Below are 15,518 nucleotides of genomic sequence, written 5' to 3' on the forward strand. Positions count from 1 at the left end.
AAAACCAGATCTGTCATAAGAACAGGACTATCTTTGAATCTGAATAATTTAAGTACTGGTGTTGTTCATATGTGGTTTTGTTAGTTTGTGAGTAGAACAATAAAAACCTCTTGAATTTTGAGGTCCCTTTAAGAAGGTAGTAGGTATTACCTGAGACAGATGGGAAGTCAATGCAAGTTCACGGTTGTTGCTGATGGATAAGCAGAGACACTGATCGTTCTTTAGAATCTTGTGCTGCGGCTACAGTATTCTGTTTAAACCTTAGTTTTAGCCTCGCTATCACAAGACCAGTAATGATCTCAGTTCAGAAGATGTGCTGGTTATTCAGGTCGGTCCGTTGATCAGTCAGTATTTAGTGACCATGATGATTACAAAATGTCTGAAAAGATGGCTGATTTTTCTCCTTTAGAGTATTAGACTTCGCAGCTTGGTGACTGTCCCGATGACCCCGTCCTCTAGCCTGTGTTCCTTGCCCGGCACTGAGCTCACTGCCCCTCGCCTTGCCCACGCCTGAGAGCCCACGTCATTGTCACATCAGCCACTCCTTCACGATCCCTCCCTCGACAGGGCTGCTCTCCAGTACAGAGCCTGGTAGCGCCAGTTCTGGGCAGACGTGGGTTCACAGGGCGTTCGTAAATTTCACGTGGCCTATCCTTCTGGACACAGCTTAGGAAGAGTCCTGGTCACTTCTATCAGATGACAATGCTTTCTTTTCAGATTTTCTTCATTACTGCCATGTCTGTCTCTCTTGGCTCCCTGCTCACCATAAGCAAACCCTGACCCGAACTAAAATACGCATATGGCTTCAGACTTCTTCCTCCTCCAGGTACTTTCAACAAATGAGCAGGCCTCAGATATTATGCATCTTTCACTTGAAATAGAAGTTCCACGAAACAACTCCGTGTGTGTGTGTGTGTGTGTGTGTGTGTGAGTGAGTGTGTGTGCATTTATCACCTTTCCCCAGCATATCTCATCTACCTTCCCTATATCCAGCAGATCTCATTTCCCACCATGACAACTGAAATCAATAGTTTTGTTTTTCAACCCACATGCCTTTCTATTTCCCACCATAGTGTGTACTCCTTTACATTTCTCGTAACACGAAGGGAATGCCTTCCTCTGTTCCAATACCTTATGTAAGTAAGAATTAGCTTTTAAAAACTGCATCTAAGATGGCCAGCAATTTATAAATTCCTTGATGCCACCTGGAAAGTCTACTTGACTAATTCCATTTCTCTCAGATTCCTCTGTCTCTTCGTTACTTACGTTTTGTCATTTTATTGTACCAGTGTTCCTATAATCAAGGTGTGATCTCTGACACCTCTATTTTCCTCACTTCCTGCCTCTAACCCACCTGCGCATTCTGGTGAGTGTAAAACACACCTGAAATCTGCTTTCCTCTCCATCCCTTCCACGGACTGGAAGCATCGCTTGTCTGCCGTGGGCAACCACAGTAGCCTTCATCTAATCTTTTCACCTTTGCAGAGATGAGATTAATTCTTGCTTTTATGTTATCCCTTTCCTAAAATCCATTTTCTACACAATAGAGTTATTCCTCGAAAACATGGATGAAGACGTGGTCCTGGGCTGCTGAGAGGGCTTTCCATCCCACTCAGAAGAGAACGCAAACTCCTTCGTGTGGTGTGTAGAGCTCCACGGATGTGCCTTTTCCCCACTCTGCTCTAGGCTAACATCCTTTCTGGTCATCATACCCAAGCCTAGGGCCACAAGCTGCTTCTCTGTCTGGAACGCTCTTCCCCTGGCGTTTGTTTCACTGGCTTCCTCTTGTTCATATCTCAGAGTCAATGTCATTTCCTCCAAGAAGCCTTCTCGAAATGTTCCATCTACAGTAACCACACTTTCAAACAGGCCTGATTTGATTCTCTGCACAGCAGTGGATAGCCGCCAGTGGTGTTTTCTTGTGTGTACCTATCTGTGCACGGTCTGTCATCCCCACTGGAACGTTGCTTCATGACATCTCCATGGGCCTTAGAAGAGTCCCTGGTATGTAGCAAGGACACCTTATATGTGGAATAAAAAAATCAGTGAATGAGTGAATATACTGACATTATTGGAGTCTGTTGCCTGGGTATGTAATTTTTGTCTTTATAAGTAGATTATAAATTGCTAGGGTATTTCTTTTTAGCCTTCACGTCACCCAGTTCAATTTGGAGTGTACGGTCAGTGCTTGGAAAATCCTTATTCTCTCGATATTCAGCTCTTTTGACCTTATTTAGTCTTTTGGTATCTTAAGGACTCTATGGAATATCTTACTGAAAATTTCCCTTCCTGGCTAAAATAACTATGAAAATATGAAAGCAATAGCTGACATGCTATAGTCTTAACCCCCAGCAAGTCTACAGCTCACCACTAGAGTCTCAATGATTATTTCCAAGGGGATTAGAACTGGGTTTACTCACTTACCGAAAGTCATGTTGGTTTTCTTCGGTGCTCTCACCAGTGTGGCAAAGCTTCTCCCAGGATTACCTACAACTTCTCCCAGGATTGCCTTCCTCTTTTCTGACACCTTCTGCAAGTAAGAATTAGCTTTTAAAAACATGAAGAACTGAGTGGACGCTTTTCCATAAAAGGAGGCTGGGTTTTCACCACTTCTGTTCTTAGTCTGTTGTTTCTTGTCTTAGAACTAGATAGAGAGGGTGTTAGATAAATTATGGTGTGTATCCTGGAGGAAATTAGTTTCTATCTTATGCTACCAGCTTTCATAAGAGACATGTGAGGTCTAACAATTAAGTTCGCGAACACATTCTAGAAAAAGTGCTACATACGAGTATGAACTAACCCTTGCCCTCAAGGTTCCCAACTGCAGGGCACATTGGAGAACATGGGGGCAAGAAGTCACCCATGCAGATCGTTCTCCTGACCACAGCAGGGGTTCTTGACTCTCAGTCTGTGATTTGCCCACTGAGCCATGGGGTGGGAAAAGAGACGGAGTGACATAGAGATCTGTCTGTAGGAAATCCTTGTTCTCGCCTCCGTAGTTCTTCCCCTGTGGTCATGGGGCAGGACTTGAAACTTTAGGGCCCAGGAATTGCTGGGAAACCTAGCTGGCAAAACCATTAGACAACCATCTTTGAGCTTTCTAAGTTTCCCCATCCTGTTAAAGGTAGATTTTGCTTTTCTGAGCCTTGACAATTATTAATAGTTCCCTGCAGATGTCTCTTATCTCGGTACGCGAGTTTTCCTTCCTCACTTCGTCCTAGAGCACACATGTCTTGAGGAGACAGGGTGTCGTGTACGGCGGCACACCGCCCGCGCCTGCTCCACAGCGGTGCTCACTTCACCTTGTTTATCTCATGGATGCAGTGCGGCCTCCCACCTCCATCTCCCTTCCCCAAATCCAGTTCTTCCTCCTCCCCTCCTGCTTCCTCTCAGAGTCCTGCTCAGTTCTCACCGGCTCCTGGTGATTCTTCGACTCTGTGAAGCACATATCCGAGCTAACCTTTTCCTCTTGGTATGTGTTACCTTACACTACAGGGGACTTTTATGTGTAGTTAATGTCCCCTGAACTCGACTGTAAACAATGAGAGTCCATATTAAATATCTATACTTTCAGTGTATTTTTAGGCTCCTAGACACAGCAAGGACTTTTATTTGTTGACCAGGACGTTTCTCATCCCACCTTCCAGGCTGACATGTGTTGGTTGCTAGGTGCCACTGGCGTGCTGCCACGCTCCATCTGAGCTAAATTTCAGTAGAGGGTGGGGTGTGCCGTTTGTTAACTGCTTTGGGGGACACTGCACAGGAAGTCATTTTCATTTTGTTGCAGATCAACAGGAAATAAGGCTTAGTTGCCGAACTAAAGTAAGAAAAGCAACCAAGCATATTATTCCTCCCTGGGGGCTTTGCTTTTTCCAGGACTCGTTGGCTTCCCTAAGACAGTGGAAGTTATCCACTCAGGTGCACAGACAGAGGAACTTTTCACAGGAGGAGGACATGCAGTATTTTGTTCCAGGATTACGTTGCGGTATCTTCTATACCACCTTTGAATTTATTATTCTAGCAACATTTTAGGATATCTACTCCTTCCTTTAATAAATAGGTCTGGCTTCCTGGATCAAAGACTACCCCTGACTCAAGTACATTTACTTTGGCCGTATCTGTGGTTCATTATTCTTTTTATTGGCATTAATGATGATGGGAATACAGGGTGACTAACCTTAAAGTCCGGGCCTCTTTCCGCTGGTTCTTATTCTGCAGGCTTGAGCATCTTTTACAATTGCAGTGCGCTCGCCTTCGCCCCACGGTGGACCACACACCCTGAGGGCCAGAGGGCAGGGGACGCAGAATGGAAAGTTTATTCAGATCTTTGGCATGTTTTAATTTTAATTTTACATTGATTTGTCTTACTAATTTCATTTCCTTCCAGGATGAGAGTTGGCAAGCATTTAGAGAAGTGGTAGAGGAGGTTAGAACCATTGCAGTTGCAATGCATGTGAAGACCTTAATCCATAGATTATTGGCATAATGAACTCTCAAACGCTTAATAATGGCGGTCCTCTGTAAAGACGGCCAGCACGTGGAGAGCTTCGGCCTGTGGGTTCTGTGCTTGCCGCTGGCTCTGCTTTGTTGGGCTGTAGGCGTTGGCATATGGCAGCTGCACTCCACAGTGAGTGTGGAGCAGGAGTTCACCAGGCATATGCGGGAGACCCCTCCTTAGGGCAGATCTATCAGAAGCCCGTTACTGCCAGCTGCTTTACCCACCCTTTTCAAGTATAGAAACCTACCTAATCACAGTATGCGCTATTTCCCTCAAATTTTCAACCACAGCAGATGATATTTCTGTGTCAATAAGAATGATCAACTAATTTCAGTTAAGATTTTCATTGTTTGCAAAAGACCACAAAACACAACAGTTTCTTGGAATTCACTTTTTCTGTGGTGGAGTTTCTGCCTGGAGGAAGGGACCCTGTACACGCAAGCTGGGCATTTTTAGTACTAGATCCCAGACTCGCAGAGCAGGTCCCAGCAGACACGGGGGTTCCTCGCATCAAGGTTACACTTTTCCTCTTACAACTAGATCAGATGCTTCAGATTCACAATCAGATGTGGCATGGCCGATTCAAACAGTAACAAGTGCCCTCGAGTTTAAAAAAATGGAAGTTAAAAGACTAAATATTTGCCCTTAAAAAACGAAAAGAAAATACCAGAAATCTCTGCGGCAAACCATTCCTTGAAATGATCCTCACCAAATTATAATCATGCATTTTCCAATCCCTGTAATTAAACATTAGATTTCATTTATTCCAGATGCATTTGCCTCAAGTAAATTCGGAATGCCTATCCTTCTTTTTGGTCATTATAAATCTATTTCCTGTTTGTAGCCTATAAATGACTGACTAGATATTTTGTAAGTGAATCTTAATGACACTATGCTTTTGTTTTAATTGTATACTTTGTGTGGCATATTTTTACTGATGACTGATCACATTGAGTTATATAACATGAAATGTCTAGAAGAGCTTGATGACAGTTTTTGTAAATATATTCACATGTTTCTGCAAGGATCTTGCAGGACCTTGGTGGTGGGTTTGTAGAGGGAAGGCAGGATTAGCTTTGATCATATTCTTCCCAGGTAGGTGAGAGCTGTTGGCTGCTCTGCTGAGGACTGCAGAGCGCTGAGGTAGGTCACAGAGCCTGGAATTCATGAGACACCTATTCAAAGAGCCTGGGACAGTTACATGAGAATCTGAAAGAACTTTTTATTTACCAGATTTGCAAATTCCTTGTATTAATGAGATAATATAAATAAACAGCAGTGTGTAAATATTAAAGGCAAGCTTTTTAGCAGTTGAAATACTTCCCTACTCTTAAGATTCTCAGTTAGGACTTGTGGTGAATATAATTTAATTTATTTTTCATTTAATATACTGAAATTTAATATATTTTAAAATGTGTAATATAATTTTTAAAAAGTAAAAAGTAAACCATATTCATTTATCTATTATCATTGTTCACAGAATTTCAAATAATACATTTTTATTTTCCTAAGTGTAGCAGTGGATTAATCAAGACGGTAAACTGGCCGGCCGATCTTACGTAATTGAAGGTCCATTTGGCAAAGTGGGCCAGTAGTGGGGTTGCGGCAGACACTGCAGGGCAACTGTGATTTGCTTTCAGGAGTATTGTGTTTTCCGTGGTCCTAGAGGTCATCCTGGGGGGTTAGTCGATACATTGGTACATTATTCAAGCTCCCTTTCTTTTTTTTTTCTTGCCTGCCATTGTACCATTTGACAATTGTCAAGCATTGCCACAGGTTTGTGGGGAAAGGCTATGCCAGGTCAGTCAAACTATCTATTTTAACTGCACTGAATGCTCCATAGAATACAAACCTCGAGTTAAAGCTGAAAGTCCTAGAATTGTTTGTGTGTTTTCAGTTGTGTATCAGCTGCTCTGCCCCTCCCCCTTGCGGGACAAGACAAATGCTTCCAGACGCTTCACTGGCATTTCTCTAACACGGGCCTAATTTATCCCCTGCATTCCATATGCCCCCACTTTCCCTGTGGGGTGGGGAGCAGAGAGGTGAGCCGAGAAAGTGACGAGATGAGTGGGAGAAACAGCCCCATTAGCACAGTCCCCAAACATGCAAAACAAAACCACCGTCCACTCCTTTTGAGCGGTAGTGTTTATCTGCTGTCCAGAAAGGGCGCAGCAAATATGAAAATAAAAGTGTACACGTAAAGTGTCTTCTTCTGGAACCACTGCTCATGTAACTTTATTCTAACACATCAACGAATTGGATTCATGTAATGTTTCTAAGTAGTTTGGCTTTAAGTGTGTGTGTGTGTGTGTGTGTGTGTGTGTGTGTGTGTGTGACATAAACAAATCATATTTAAAATTATTTAATTCTCAGTGCCCAAACCTCTCTCTTCGTAACTGTAGAACACGTGGTTAATCCTTGGACAATTATATTTCAAAATCAATTTCTCCATTTTACTCGAGGATACATTGGCATTCCAAAGGATACAACTAACTCACATCCACCAATAATCTAGATGATGGATCATCTAGATTAAAGAGTGAGGTGTATGAAGCCATTTTCCTTTTCTCGCTTCCGTCTTGATGGGGTCTGAAGGTATGTGCAACTATGAGGGAGTCGCCTGATGACGAGAACGCTACCAGGGTTTCAGGTTAGCGTCTATAGACCTGATTTAGCAGAACTTTGCAGTTGGAACAGTCAAAGTCAACTTTCTCAGTACTAGGACAACACCGCCTAGTTTTGCTTGACTGTGGATAATTGTGCAACCAAGTTGACTGACCTGCCTAGAGAAATGAAATGATTGGATTCATCTTAGCAACTTTCTACTTCTGTTGGAAGTAGATCTTGATTGTAAAAAGACAGCAAGATTTCTTGCTGTACAGATTCCCGATTTATCCACCAGATGCTCAAGACAGAAGAAACAATGCTGAAAGAAAGTTCTGAGAAATGTTACTTAATTTAAACTTTACATCTAGATAAGTTCTGGATACCTAAAAGTAACAAAAAGAATGAGAGGAAAAGTTATGCCATTAGAGGGCACTTTTGTAATCTTAGAAGAAAATTCTATTCTTATGGACTGGCTTACCCAAGGCTTATTCTTTAGAAGACATATTTTTAGTTATTTATTTAAAGGACTGATTATTAAGTTGAATGAAACAGAATGTTTTATTGGCAGGGAGAGAATCTATAAAATCTTAAAACTACCCTTTAAGCAATATCTAAGTAAAGATTTAAATTTGGATCATTGAATAGAAGTTGTAAAACTGTGCACAATATGTCTACATAATACTTTAAAAATACATTTCTTAAAGAAAATTCTGGTCTGTTAGCTGATCGAATTGAATCAATGATTAACTTTCACTAATAACTAACTAAATTTTCCCCAACAAATAATGAATGTTATTAGATAACATTTTGGAAACTATAGTCCTACAGAATATAAAGTGCTGTGTATTGGGATTATACTAATTTTTCTTCCAGTTTTATTGAAATGTAATTGACATATATCACTGTATAAGTTTAAGGCATACAGCCTTAAACTATATGGTTTGACTTATGTATATTGTGAAATGATTACAATAGATTCAGCTAACGTCTATTTTTTCATATAAATACTATTAGAAGAAAATAAAAAAGGGGTCATACTAATTTTAAGCCTTCTATGAAAAGTGTCTGTTTTGCTCATAATTGATGCAGCAATTAAAATGGTTAAAATGGTTTCAGAGACAAAAGTGACCTGATAGAATTTTAGCTTGGCAAATCTGATATTTTTTATAAAGAAGGACAAGATACAGTTGAATCTGTTCCCTACTGATGGTAATTTAAATCAAACTATGTACCTGAACCAGTAATGTAGATAAGCTAGTACAATCATTTAATAAGTAAGCACTTGGTGTCAAGAACTGTGAGAAGTTTGGGATTTCACCCTCCTTGCAAGCTAGTAAGACAGTCTGCCATTATTTTCTATGCTCGAGGGCACAAGACTCGTGGGTCAAAGATAAAAGACTTTGGAGCTCAGGGCAATGGCAGAACCCACAGTATCATCTTCTCCCCCTGGCACCCTGACCCCCAACTCCACAGGGTGATGCAAAGAGGCCAGAGGGCAGTAGCTCATGTAGTGGAGCTTATTGCGAGAGAAGGGCCCCAAGCTTAGGGAACCCAGATATTTTATAATGGGTAGTGACCATGCCTGCTCTTGCTCCAGAGGCTTTATTGCCCAAGGCTGTTCACCACACAGACATCCTTGGAAAGGTAACCTCAACCAAAGGTAGTCAGTTCTTCTCCCAAGAGATGCAAAACCAGCACAGAGACCCATAGAGAACTGTCCCAACACTTACATCTGATGTGCGTGTTACCAAATGCTACCTTGCTAAGTCGCTGATTGGGGCATATATAATAATCATAGTTACAATATTTTTTAAAGTCACTCATGGTAAATAGTTCGTATTGTATTCACTCTGTGATCGTACTTGTCTAAGCCTCCGTTTGATCATTTTTGAAAGGAGAAAAATAGTAAGTGCCCACACCATAGTGTTGTTCTAGCATTCCACGAGATAATGTACGTAAAGCACTTAGAAGAGTGCCTGGCGTGCAGCATGTACACAGCACAATTTATTCATATTGTTGTTATTAACTCAAAATTCATATCTCATAATGAGCTGACTTAATAAAGAGAAGGTTCTTTCCATGGGCAGCAGAGGATGCCGGGAAAATTCCCACCACCCAGAACTAGCTAGCTCTAGCTCTGGGGCTGACCTACATATCCCTGATATCCTGCGGCACTGGGCAGCGTGGCCTGCTCAGTGGTGCAATGCAACTGACAGCTCCATGGGCAAACGTGGGGCCTAATGAGGCAAGGCTGCACTTAGTGGTTCTAGGGCAAATACGCCTGCGTATTTCACACTTTCTGCTGTGGCTCAATTTAAGTTCCTAATAAGTGTGGAAAGGCAAAATCTCACCTTTCCTAAAAAGGTATATTCTATTGTCTGGCTTCCTCTGCTCTCAGGAGGCAAAGTTTCAGGGATGCTCTTCCAAAGTAAACTGAGTATGTTTTATTGTGGTGAAATAATAAATATTTCTTAACAGGAGCAGCATATCAAATCCTATTCAGATTTTCCATTTCTGTGAGCTATAGGTGGGGGGCCTCAGAGGGGAGGGATTAAGGACCGGAGTGGAGGTCCCGCCCACTGTCAGCCACCATGTGTGTCCTATTTGTTCCCAGGTTCACTGACTTTTGAATTTGATCCATCTTTTGTAGATGTAACCCTTGTCTGCTGGTGGTGAGTCACATGCGCTCCCACTTACAGCCCCGACTTCCCTTGGATTTCACCTTGACAATCATCCGGGTAGCTGAGGGACAGGTTATTTAAGAAAATTGAAGGAAGCCTGGTCTTATTCCCAAACTATTACCTAGTTGGGAAGAGGAGATTAGTATTATTAGTCTCAGCGTCATCATTCGTTTTCAGAGTTTAGAGATCATCTATCCAAACTCTTCAGAAAATGACGGTCCAGAGTGGTTAAGTGAATTGCCTAAGATTATACATCTAGTTAGGAGCTGAACCTAAAAAGTCAAGTTTCTTAGCTCTCAGTCATGTTTTCTTTCAATTACAATGCAGTAGAGAGAAAAGACGGGAAACAAGTGCCTTTGGTGGGAAATTATTATGGCTTTCTTGAGAGGGATTAGAGTGGATAAATGTTTGGGCTCTGCAGTCATATCCCCCTGGATTTATATCCTCTCTCTGCTCATGTAAAAGGAGGTTTATTCTTGTACCTACTTCGCAAGGTTATTGTGAGGACTAAATGCAGTAATGCAGTGAGTGAACTTAGCACCATGTTTTGCACATAGTAACTCAAACACTACAAATACTTTGTATGGAAAACTGCAGAACACATAGAAGGAAAAACTGGAAAAAAGTTAAATGAACTTTTTGAGCAAGCTCACTGTGAAAAAAACTACCTTTTATACCTCATTATAAAAAAAAAAAGAAAAGCTTATGCCTTTCAAAAATATTTTTAGTTGTATGAATCTATTTCTGATAGTACTCAAAGAAAGATAAAATTAAAGTCAAGTGATGGTTTAAGTAGCAGTGACCTCAGAGCTATAGTGATAACTGCTGAGAAATGGAACTGGCTTTCACTTCATTTCAAATTACCACAAACACTGGCATTTGACTTCCTCACTATTTAAAGTACTTGAATGGGAAAACACTGTCTTTCCTTAAATGTTTGAATTCTCTGATGTATGTTGTCAGAGATAAGGGGCAACAACTGATGTGGTTCTTTCTGTGAGGAAAAAGGCAGCCAAGCCTCAGAGGAAGCAGAGCCTTTCAGTAGCGCTCGCCTGTCTGAGGCTCCCCGTTGGGGACGTGGTGACACGTAGAAGGTGGTGTCATTGACAACATCCCTACAGCGATGTACACAGTGATCCATGACATGTAGGATCGTTGATGAAAGGCAATGACGAATGCCACAAACTGACCCAACTGCACACTAGTGTCCGGTGCTCTCCCTTGATCTGAGAGTGGGACTCCAAGCCCGTTTTCTAGTGCAGCAAAGGCGTCTGTATAAGGGTGTGTTGAAGAGTCTGGTAATCTATAAGAATTAGACATCGACAAATAACTCACCTTGTGACTTTGGACAAATTGCTTAACCTATGAAAAATTTAAACTTCATAGTCTCTAAAAATCTCTGATGTATGGAAATATGATTTGGGAAATAAGAATACCACAACTCATGTATAATGCTTAGTCAAATTTCAAGGGAGGATAAAAACAAAATTGTGCAGTGGTCATTTTCTGGCTCTCAGTGGGTCTCTGTGACTTCTGTTATGGATCAAGCTCTGGGACATTTATATACAGGTATCTACAATGGCCACATTGCCTTCCGCCATTAGAAGTGGGATTTCCTCTCAACACCCAGGGAGGTTAATGCACCAGGAGTCCTTTCATACCAAAGTCTTTTGAATATCTGACATTCTAGTGAATTCGTTATCAACTCCATGAAATGCTTTGAAAAAAAAGTTGTTGTTTTCAACATCACGTGCGTGTATCCAAAATACCTAATATGGGTCTTTCTGTCAATACCTCAATGGTGTAGAAAATTGGCAACTTACCCACGTGTCTGCCTGCAGAACTGACATAAGCAATTGTTTGTCACACAGGATGGTTCCTCTCCAGTGGTGTCTGCTGTGGCTGCTCTTTCCACTCAGCTCATGGACCCAGAAGTTCCCCACTCGAGATGAGGAACTCTTTCAGATGCAGATCCGGGACAAGGCGTTTTTTCATGATTCATCGGTAATTCCAGATGGAGCTGAAATTAGCAGTTATCTCTTTAGAGACACACCTAAAAGGTACTCTCCCTATGGTACTTTCTTTATCAATGAGCTCATAAAGGATGCCTCCAGAAACGGAAGTCACCTTTTACACTGCGTTTAGATAATTTGCAATCGACCTTGGAGTAGCATTGCCTATTTTCTCTAAGTTGAGAAAAAAATGGCAGCACAATTTCTAATCCTTAAATACAGGCACTGTGGTTCTTGCTGATGGTGACCTCCTTTGGGGTGGAGAGGGTGATCCTTGCATTTCTTACATTTTGGAATGATTAGTTTCTTTTCTTCAGGACAGTAGGAAATTTCTAAGGACTCTCTAGGATTAAAATGATATTAATTGAATACATATGATTCTTGAAGGGTTTGCATTAAGTCTTCTAAGGGTAAAATTTCTTTGACCCATGTGATGAGATTCTGAGAGAATCAAACCAGTGATAAAAACTGACACTGCTCATCAACCTTCGTGCTAACATCAACAAATTGGGCTCACATGATGCTTCTAAATTTTATGACTTTAAAAAATTGCATATATTCTATGAATAAATAACTATGCACATGATGTATGTATCATAGAAACTAATTATATTTAAAGTTACTTACTTTGCAGTGCCCAAACCCCTCTCTACCATATTTCAAAAACCATTTCTCCTTTTAACCTGGGACACATTGACATTCTGGAGGATAAAACAATGTCACGTCATCAATAATCCCTTTTCCCAAGACTGAGGTACATCAGATCCTTAGGTCATCCTTCTCTCGTCACTCCAGTTTTGACAGCGATAATGGAAGGTGGTGCTCCCTCCTACTCCGTGGCCTAGTGTGTCACCATCTGGTCAGTGAAGCAGAGGAGGGGATTGGTTTTCCTGTCTTGACTGACATGCCCTATGGTTTGGCCATCATTTCAGCACTGCCTGAATGAAATTATTTGTTTGAATGCATGTAACAGATTAGGAACTGACTTTTCAGTAATATATGAAATAATTATGAATCGTTCAATGAAGACTAGGAGTGAAGGCACAAAATGCAAGGATGATGACCTTGGAAGAACTTGATATCCTACCATTTACTGAGGATAAGTCGATGAAAACAGGAAAGGACATAGGAGGCAAGCCCAGTAATTCAAATCAGTCTTAAATGTCAGCTGAATTCTTACCAGACACATCTTGCTTTTCATATTATTTTGTCTCTTGAAATTTGTCTTTAAAAATTATTGTGATTTCCCAAATGCACATGTGTGCTGCTTTGCAGTATACTTTAAATACAGCATTCCATGTTGTGCACTCATGGCACTGAGTCAAATAAGTAGTTCAGCCTTGATCTTTCAGTCTCTTAAAAATTAAATAAGTTTTGAGCCTAAGAGTTGTCTTCAAAATTAGATTACATTTTTTTCTTTAAAACAACACGTTGTCATTACAAGACATTTCAAAACACCCAGCACATGCTCTTTCCTCCCTTCATTTTTATGTTTTCCATTTGTTTATTCTTTCTTTCTGTCTCTTCTTCCACAAATAATGACTGGGGGATTTTATACCTACATTTGGATGAAATTTTAAGTTACTTAGTTAAGATTTGTAACCAAAATAGAAACATCATTTCTAGGGGAGGCACACTTGGACATTGTTGAGATTACAACCAAAGATGAAGTTCCAGAAAAAGTTTAGCAGCAGCGAATAGCAAAAGACAACAAATTCATTAATTATTCTTATGTTTATCCATCAATCCCAAAGTCTGAGTGGTCCGTGGAGTGTGTATCCTTCAGCATTGGTGGTGATGGGCAGCGTGTTCATCACATTTCTGTCTCCCTCACTGGCCAGGGACCACGAGGGGCCCAGAGGTCACGTCCTGTCATCTCTGACGCTGCTGTCTTCCCAAGTGCTCCGTGCACGGAGCACAGTAAATGCTTGTCAGATTGTTGAAGTTTATTCAGATGATCTTTTCCCCCTAATCTTACGTGCTTCCTTGGAAAATGTTGACTTAGAGGGACTCCCTGCTGTTTTGTATGTGTAATGATTACTTGTGGAAATGCAAGCATCGTTTTATTTATTACCAGTCGCCTATGGCCTGTATTTAAGTTACTGAGACATAGTTGCTTCCCTTGGAAAAGAAACTACTTTCTTGTTTGAGATGAGAGTAGAAGGTAGTAGATAGACCTGCATATTGATGCTTCAGGGTGGGTTAGCTCTGCTACCCACGGATAAAACAAAACGTTTTCCATACTTCGTAACCTACGTGATTCCAAATCAAGTATTTTGTTGTGGCTATTTCTTCGTAGAGATTCTCTTGTGTTTATATGGTTAATATCGCCCATGCAACCTGGCCAAAGGAACAAAATTCTCCTCTCCAAAAATTAGACTGAATTGAAAAATTAAGCATCTGACACCCGTCTTTAAGGGTGCTTATGTTACATAAAGTTTCCATACAGTAAACAATTCAATCGTCTAATTATTTTGTCTGGGTGATTGTCTGACTTCACTGTTTTATGAACAAGTTCTTTTGGCTTTTATGGAGTCTTCACTTTATTTGTCCTCCCAGAGCCCTGTCTCCACCCTCCCCCTCCTAATTCACCTTTGAATAGTAAGGGGTGGGCATGTACATGTATTTCCATTCGTATTTGTTTCTTCACGTGGAGGCAGCCGCCGGTACAAGCTATCCTCAGGCTAGAACAATAAGGTTGGTGTTAGGATTCTCAGGTTCTAATCATTCATTTGGTAGTTCACGCATTAAAAAATGTCAAGTACCTACTACATGCAGAAATCTGTCCTAAGTGCTGGGAATACTATGACATGGAAAATGAACCCTAAGTGGCCTTTGTGCGGAAATGACATTAATCAAATCATAATATAAATATATAGTGACAAATTGCAATAAGTGCCCACAGGGACACTCTGAGGGTGTATTAGAGAACCTGACCCAGAAAGAGGAGTCAGAACAGGCACCCCTGCAGGAGCAGCACTGAAACATCTAAGGGCAAAGGCTGTGTTTTCGGCAGAGAAAAGAACGTCACAGTGGCCCTAAGATGGGATGGACCCTGGGAAACGAGGGACGCTCCATGTGGTTCGAGCCCAGAAAGCAAAACGGATGTGACACGGCAGTGAGGTCGGTGGCGGCCCCACCAGCGGGGAAGTTTCAGATTCTGCGAACAGTTAAGGACTTTTCCCCCAAAGCTAAATCTAAACCTATTCATTAATTCATCAACACATATTTATTGAGAATGTTTTTCATTTCTAAGTCTTCATCAGTGAACCAAATGCTCTGCCCTCTTAAAGCTTTCATTCTAGTTGGGGGAGATGGAAAAATTTTTAAAAAGTAAGCAAAGAAATACGTAATCTGCCAGAGAGTGATAAGTGCTTTGAAGAAAAATGAAGATGAGTAAAAAAGAGCTTCATGGGCGGGAGTTATATTTACATACGGGGTCAGAGGAGAGAGCTGCTGAAGTGACAGACGGTCAAGGTCAACAGCTGCAGGAAGAGCCTCTCAGGTGGGGGGACAGCAGTGCAGAGGCCCCGAGGCAGGACTGTGCCATGTGCGTTCCAAGGACAGCAAGGAACCGAGGGGAGTCGGTGGGGTGAGCTTCGAGGTTTGGTTGGGGACCCAAAATATTGCCAGTTCTGTGGCTCTTACTCGGAATGAAATGAGAAACTCTTGGAGGGATCTGGAGCAGGGAGAGTGCTGTGTTCTGACTTAGGTATACAA

At 41.4% G+C, this 15,518-nt stretch overlaps 1 protein-coding gene across 3 annotated transcripts in view; it reads left to right on the forward strand.

Annotated features, from left to right (window-relative positions):
• Positions 1-15,518, forward strand: part of NDNF (neuron derived neurotrophic factor) — a 41,005-nt gene that overhangs the window by 14,287 nt on the left and 11,200 nt on the right. For all 3 annotated transcript variants that reach the window (XR_012498250.2, XM_074338554.2, XM_074338555.2), the window contains exon 2: positions 11,658-11,846. Coding sequence is in view for 2 of the 3 variants with exons in the window: in XM_074338554.2 (XP_074194655.1) it covers positions 11,659-11,846 (188 nt within the window). In the remaining variant the exon portion in view is untranslated. The remainder of the gene's footprint in view (positions 1-11,657; positions 11,847-15,518) is intronic.

This window comes from Rhinolophus sinicus, chromosome 15, assembly GCF_057876585.1.
Source record: "Rhinolophus sinicus isolate RSI-liver-muscle chromosome 15, RSI-T2T, whole genome shotgun sequence".
Classification (NCBI taxonomy): Eukaryota; Metazoa; Chordata; class Mammalia; order Chiroptera; family Rhinolophidae; genus Rhinolophus; species Rhinolophus sinicus.